This window comes from Lactuca serriola, chromosome 5 (genome assembly GCF_051521515.1).
Source record: "Lactuca serriola cultivar US96UC23 chromosome 5, Lser_US96UC23_V15, whole genome shotgun sequence".
Lineage (NCBI taxonomy): Eukaryota > Viridiplantae > Streptophyta > Magnoliopsida > Asterales > Asteraceae > Lactuca > Lactuca serriola.
In genome coordinates, this window is record NC_136412.1 from 322313595 (window position 1) to 322321539 (window position 7945).

Below are 7945 nucleotides of genomic sequence, written 5' to 3' on the forward strand. Positions count from 1 at the left end.
ACAACTCATTCATGTATATAAATATTCCTATACAAACATAATCCATTACAAGTTGCTGAAAGGTATAGGCATTATAATGTTAAACTGTGAAACGAGTACTTGATCCCGAAGGGTCATACGACTTTATGAACGATATTAATATCTATAAGTTGGTAAAAATATAGATAATCATTTATAGTAGAGGTGTGAAAAAAACGAAGCGAAAAAAACGACGTTTAGTGCCTGAAAAATCGAAAATAAGAAAAATCTGTAGCTTATAGATTTTTCTTATTTTCGGTTTTTCAGGCACCAATCTTCGTTTTTTACGCTGCGTTTTATTTTAAACATCTATTATACATGATTACCTATATTTTCACCAACTTATAGCTATTAATATCATTCTTTAAGTTGTGTGCACATACGGGATCCATTACTCGTTTAGTGGTTTAACACTATAATGCTTATGAATACATTCACATACATCTCACAAACACGTATACATACACATATACCACAACTCATTCATGTATATAAATATACATATACAAACATAATCCATCACAAGTTGGTGAAATGTATAGGCATTACAATGTTAAATTGTGAAACAAGTACTTGATCCCGAAGGGGCACTCAATTTTATGAATGATATTAATAGCTATAAGTTGGTGAAAATATAGATAATCATGTATAGTAAAGGTATGAAAAAAAAACGAAGCGAAAAAAAAAAACGAAGTTTGGTGCCTGAAAAATCGAAAATAAGAAAAATCCGTAGCTAATCTGTAGCTAATTAGCTATGGATTAGCTATGGAATTCTAACGGAAAGCATACTCTGTAGCTAATCCGTAGGTAATTTGTATCCGTAGGTATTCCGTAGCCAATCTGTAGCTAATTAGCCACGGAATAGCTACGGATTGGCATTAGCTATTCCGTAGCTATTTAGCTATTGAATAGCTACGGACAGACATCCATAGCTATTCCGTTACTAAACTAGGACGTCTCATTCTGTAGTTGATTCGTAGCAATTCTGTAGCTAATTAGCTACAAAAATTTTCGTAGCTATTTTCCGTAAGAAAACCCCATGTTTTCTAGTAGTGTAAGCAATTAAGGATATTCCAGATGTTATACGCATACAGTTATTGATGGTGCATATTTGGAGATAATACATAATTTTCTTAGTTCACTGACAAAAACCTCTATGTGCTTTACCTTTTTTCAGTCCACACATGTTAAACTGTTTGTAGGTTTATCTTTTTGTGCAATTAATACTGCCTTGTAATGTGTGCTTTGTAGTTTATATGTATACATGTTTCTGTATAATTCTATCTTTTGCTTAACTTGATCAGATCCTTGTGTAATTATATATATCTGCAATGTTAATCAATATCAAAATTTTGCCTCTTATAGAAATTTTATATGATGAGACGATGTAAAGATAAATCAACTTAGAGAGTGTTGAAGATTGATAGGGCATGACCTACCGAGCTAAATATAACAGCCTTTTGTCCCCCAATTGTTTTTCAAAATGCTCGAATGACAAAAATGAAGTTTCAAAACAATTGAATGCTTCAATCATGCAAAGTTTGTAATAGATGTTCATGCTTTAGGTATTTGAAGGTTGAAATAATTTCTTGCTATATATCTATGTGAGCTTGTGAACATGCTTTTCAATGTCAAAATCAATGTATTTTCATTTTTTTGGGTGTTGAAATTTGTAAATTATGTCGTGTCATTTGTTAACTTTATCAATCGTATGATATATGTATGTATGCTAAATATACACATGATGTTGTAAAATGAGAAAATATATGGATCGCCTCTAAGCTCGGGTTTGGTTTTGGTAAGTAGAAAGAAGGGTAAAATGGTCATTTCTAACATTCAACATAGCCACTCAGAGCTGTAATCAAACAACATGATTTTAGTTAAATGCAAGTTCATCAAAGCTTCATACTGAGTCAGGCCTAACTCAGTCAACAATTATCAAACAATCATTTATAAAATTTAACATTTTAAAACACATTGTTGTATATTATGTCCGAATCAATTTCCAAAATACAATATGATCAGATGAACGGAAAACAATGACCTTATTGGAGATTCAATTGGATGCGGATGACTCAGGACAAAGTACTTACTAATGTGCACGTTGATCCTGACATGGAAAACAATCACTTCAATTAGCTTCATAATTTCTGGGCACTAAAGTTTCACCACGTGTACGACAGCTTCAATCATGAAAGACTTCCTTTTCTTCATATTAAATTCGAATGGGATTCACGCATTTGATTATCAAGGGCATGAGTATTAAATTTAGTAGGTCGATAAGATAAGATATCTCCTTTCGTATTTAGTGCGAAATAACAAGTTGCTGAAAATGAAATTAAGATACATATGGTAATTTAGGAAAGTAAGTGTAACTAAAATTACTAAAATGCTGGGGTCGAAAATTATCTATATAAGGCCAACGCTATCGGCCATATTTTTCACAAACTCATCAATTCTCTCTTGTAAACAATTAACTTTCAGGTTTTTGTAATAATCGAAATATGGCTTTATCCGGAAAGTTAATTGGTTATATAGAGATTAGTAAGAAGGGAGATGTCTTCCATGATCTCTTTAGGCACAACCCCAACGAGATAGCTGTCATATCTCCTGACAAGATTCATGCCTGTGACCTGGTTGATGGTGATCGAGGGACTGTTGGATCTCTCGTCCATTGGCACTACAGTCATGGTACGTAATAAGGAAAACCCTATTTTTGTTTCTTCGTTCATACATTCTTTTTCATCAAAAAAAATATTATATCATATCTAATTACTAACAATATTGTACGTGTTTGCATCTGGGTATGAAAAATAGAGGGAAAGAAGAAAATTGATAAAGCAGTAATCGAAGCTGTGAATGAGGAAAACCATATGATCGTGTTCAATGTAGTTGGAGGAGATCTAGTGGATGATAAATTCAAGACCATGAAAGTCATACTGCATACTGAGAAAAAAGGTGATGCACAGGTGATTACTTTAACACTTGAGTTTGAGAAGCTTGACACGAGTGTACCCTATCCAACTTCTTTTATGGACTGGTTTTGCCATATGCTCAAGGATATAGATGCTCATGGCAAAACTGAGTAGCTCTGCAACTTCTAATAAATGAATCAAATTAAGAGGAAATGATGTTCGAATAAACTACATCTTTGAAGGTGAATAAGGAGATAGAAATGATCAAATGATCAGTACTTGTGTAATTTGTATACACAAAGTAATTTGAAGCAATGTAATACATCGTGATGAATAATTGAATGTGTGTGTATCGTTATTATGGAGTTTTATACTCATAGCGTTTTCATAAAAAACATTTACCCATCTTTTGTGTTTTTAAATTTTAAAGGTAAGCCATTTATCTTTTTGATAAACCTAAATTACCAATATACCCTCCCTTCTGGTTTTTCCTTCCCCATAAGGCTGCAACTAATCGCACCGTCTTTCCCATCCCGTTCTCCCTCCGACGATAGGAATTCGAAGGTTCTAGATCTCTTTCTATTTCTCGTTCTTCCTCCAAATAACACAAAACAGATCTAGTTTGGGAAGTTTTCAAAGAAACCATCAAGAGGAAGCACTATTTCTTTCGTTTGAAAGGGTGATAAATTTGTGATTGAAAACTTTCCATGAATCTCTGTTTATGTGAACTGCGAAATTTGATAATGCTGGTATAGAGTGAATAATTTTCTGCAAGAACATGTATAGCGTAAAATCTAGCATTTGTGTTCAAAGAAATCGTAAAACATCGCCTGAAAATCTCAAATGCTCTCGAATCATCGATTTTCTTTGCTTCTTGGCAAAAACGAAATCCATATCGCAAATGGGTGACTAGAAAAAGTTGTGCATCTCCTGAAAAGCCATCTAATCTTCGATTTTTCTGGTTCTTGAACAACTCTGCCGAATCGTTAACAGCAAGGATGAAGACAATGGATCTTTTGCTCAACAGACAAGATATGGAGAGTAGAATGGGAAGAAAGAAAACGAGGGATGGATGTGGGCCCAATCGCTTCCCAAATGATTTTTTTGGATGGAAACTCTACGCACGCGTATATTTGCATATCAATCTTTTTCAAATGAAAATTTTCAAAAAAGGAACCATGTTTTTTATATTGGATTTGATTTTTATTCTTGTTATTTATTTCCTAATTTCTAGCTCCGTATCGGATCTTTTTATACCATTTATTGTATTGTATTTAAATAATCTTTTTTTATCTCTGTAAAAATAAGAATGAACGAAATTTAAGATGGTATCAGAGTAGGAAACCAAATTGTTTTGTAAAACCTTAAGGACGTGTTCGGCAAAACTAGTTGGTAGCCAATAGCTTTTAGTTTGTAGTATTTTGTTAAATGCTACATGAAGTAGCTTTTGAATTTGTACGTTTTGTTTAAACTAAACACTAGAAGGTTGTAGTGTCAAACACTATTACAAAGAAGGTTTAATAATGCGATTATTATTATTTGTTGATTAGGGTTTCTAACCGCACCAACATATATAGCATAAAAAAATAACAATATATGTTGATGCGGTTTGTAAACCACATTAGCAAATGTGAAAAACCGCCTTATAAAATATCTAAGTAAAAATCGCAAATCGTACCAAAAAATTAGAAATCGCTCTATTAAATAATAGCATCAAAAAATACAAAACCGCCCTATTAAAGAATAACATAAAAAAATATAAAATCGCCCTATTAAAATACAACACAAAAAAAACGCACTCTTAAGCGCATTATTAAAAAAATCGATAAAAACATTATTGCTTAAACGATGGCACAACAAATAGATCCTACACTACTAAAAATAGCATATTATTAAAACAAATCATCAATAAACAAAAACATACTATTAAACAAAAACAATATCATCATATAAAAAATCAATAATTTCTAATTTACATTTTAGTTATAATAAAACACAAAACATTATAATTCTTATAAAGTTCTTTTCGGACCATTATTCACCATGTCAATTAAATGAGGTATTGTTTCTAAGAGTATGTCTTCAAGTTTATTGGCCAAAGCAAAACTTATCTTTTTCCAAAACTGCTACAAACAAAAAATTATATATATATATATATATATATATATATATATACTAATTTTTAAAATATATTCAAAATGCTTACTTTATTTTCTAAATCATGTTGCATGGTCTCAACAAACTCCTTGATATGTTTTATTACTATAAATCTACATTCACATCCACAATTTTGTTTGTAGCACTGTACTTAATTCACAATAGCTATTTCAAACCACTTGAAATGTATTGATAAAAACTAATAGAAAACATACACTTACAATTTCCTACTTATTAAATCGTCCGAGAAAACATTATCAATTAAAGAAGCAAATAGGTAATCATCATTTTTCTTTTCCTTGTTCTTTTTATAAATTAAAGAATCAAGAATATAACCACATTTGCTTTCCAAACATACGATAAAAAGCACTCAATGTTTACTGCAAAAATAAGAATTATTTAACAAGTAAGCATATATGTGTAGTGTGTATATGTATGTGAACGTATTATAAAAAGAAAAAAAGTACCTCTGTAAATATGAAGCAAGAAAATATTTTTTGTCTTTATGATACGAAAATACTTCTTTGATATGTTCAACGACGGGCAACAGGTTCTTTTTAGTAAAATTAATTATATCTAAAATGTTATTACACATTGTTAGTAAAATTAATTATATCTAAAATGTTATTATACCGTATTAAAAAAAATTACATCGCAAACCAATGCATAAGGCTATAATAAAGCAAATCTCTTAAAAATAGTTGTAATGCCTGGATATATGTGATGGTAACTTGAACCCTGCGGCGATACATCCCTTTGGGTGAAAAAATATTAGTGACATTTGCATTCCCGAAAAACTGTCATACTTGAAAAGCAATAGATAGAATTTTAGGTCTTTATTGTTGTACTTTGCTCAAGGCTATACACACCTCAGGGTCTTCAATTTTATAGAATTCGGGTTCAGGTCCAGGATCGGATTCGGATTTCTTATTCGTGTTCGTGTTCGTGTTCGGGTTCGGGTTCGGCTCCGGCTCCGGCTTCGAGTGCATTTAAATCTACTTGTGGTGGATTCATAGATAATATCTAAAAACAAACAAAAAAAACATTAGTACTTAGATATGATTATATACAAACATAAAAATTTTAAAAACAAACATAATAAATCGAAGCATAAAACAGGTTTGTAAGACTAACCATATCAAGTAAACCTTCTTGAAAAGGTTCATTAATGTCTTGATGATAAGCAATGAGGTTTTTCTGACATCCCCATTTTCACGACCGGAAAATACCGATTTTGTTTATGCTTTATAAAAATCAGAGTACCTATTTTAATGAAAATGTTGCGGAATTGTTCCCAGTAAAACATGATAAATACGTTATCAAAGCATTTCCGAAAAAAAAAAGTATTTTTTATTCATTTTAAAACATTTGGGATGTCATCATCAATACAAAAACATAAGCATAAACAGAACTTACATTCATTATCACTAGTGATTTATATCTCCTTAATCTCTCAGTGTAATGTGACTTCATATCAACACTTGTGATATAAATAAGCTGAGTGGGTCAGGTTGGGAAACCTAGTGAGTACATAGGGTTTTCAACCCACAATAATATAATTATTTTGTTTAAACAATCAAACAATCAACCCAATTACTCATCCCCATTATCTTCTTTACTCTTAAGGATCTATCCTAAGAGTCATCTATCATGCATTCGTTTATTCCGAAGTCCCTTGCTTCCAGGGTTATAGGAATGGCACTAAATCCATAGCTGCCAATGCTCGTTCGTAAAGCACTAATTCCATAGTTGTTATAGTTTATTCATTGGGTACTGAATCCATAGCTACCGGTGTTTATCTAATTGGTACTAAGTCTATAACTACCAGGTACTAAGTCCATAGCTACCAGGTACTAAGTCCATAACTACCAACACCTAACAAGTACTAAGTCCATAGCTACCTGTGTTTACCTATTAAGTATTAAGTCTAAAGCTACCATCGTTTGTCCAATAGGCACTAAGTCCATAGCTGCCGGTGTTTATTTATTGGGCACTAAGTTTATAGCTGCCAATGTTTACTCACATCATCTTTTATCTCTCATCATTTATCTACCCATGTTATACCCAACATATTTATAGATATAAAATACGTATACAGTTTAAATCAGTTAAAACATGTATAAAAACGTTCATCCAACATAGATAGCAAGTATACAGATAATATGCACACATAGCACGTAATTTATATTAAATACTTCATATCTATGTGTAAGATGAAAGTAACTATGCACTCACTTGTTAAGGTGGTGACTCGGCACTCGGACAGCACTTTGTTACTTCTTAAAACAATTTCCTTCGACAAAACCTAGTATAATTACCACTAGTGTTTAGCCTAATATTCACCGACGCTAATTAATAGTCTATCTATTATTATTATTATTATATATAAGCATTAAATAAAACTATATAACTCATAATAATAGCCCAAATAATTATTATAAGTTCCTAATACCGTTACTTTAATTAAATAAAAGCTATATTAAAAATTGCGTAGGCGTAGCTCACTTACAACGGGTTTTATAGAAAACCGGGCTCCGCTGGAGCAGCATTCCCGAGCCGAAAGGCTTTTCTTCTCAGAGCCGTCGGGCGCTCCGGGGCTTTCGCCTCGTGCTAGGGAGGTTCCCTAGGCTTTTCAAGGGGGTTTCGAGGGCTAGAGAGAGGTTCTAAAGAGAGAGAAGGGAAGAAGTAGGAAGGTGTGAGAATGAATGGAGGCCTCACCACTTATTTATAGGGGCTGGAGAAAGGTTCACGTCGTGAATCTCTTGATGTTCACGTTGTGAGTGAGCTTGGGCTCCAAGTCACAGCCTGGTGCTGACACGTGGCATCGCACACAGGGTGGAAATAAGCCGATTTTC

General features: G+C 32.5%; 1 protein-coding gene across 1 annotated transcript; it reads left to right on the plus strand.

Annotated features, from left to right (window-relative positions):
* The first annotated feature begins 2450 nt into the window (after nt 1-2450).
* On the plus strand, nt 2451-3338 carry LOC145055091 (kirola-like). Its single transcript, XM_079003378.1, has 2 exons — nt 2451-2709; nt 2836-3338. Exons 1-2 carry the CDS (start codon nt 2523-2525, stop codon nt 3105-3107), a joined length of 459 nt encoding a protein of 152 aa, XP_078859504.1. The 5' UTR covers nt 2451-2522; the 3' UTR covers nt 3108-3338.
* Nucleotides 3339-7945: the final 4607 nt, after the last annotated feature.

What these genes read in the sequence shown, in the direction of transcription:
- LOC145055091 (XM_079003378.1), top strand. Translation starts at nt 2,523, where the DNA reads ATGGCTTTATCCGGAAAGTTAATTGGTTATATAGAGATTAGTAAGAAG. An exon ending in CCATTGGCACTACAGTCATG is followed by an intron (nt 2,710 to 2,835) that starts GTACGTAATAAG and finishes TATGAAAAATAG; the next exon opens with AGGGAAAGAAGAAAATTGAT.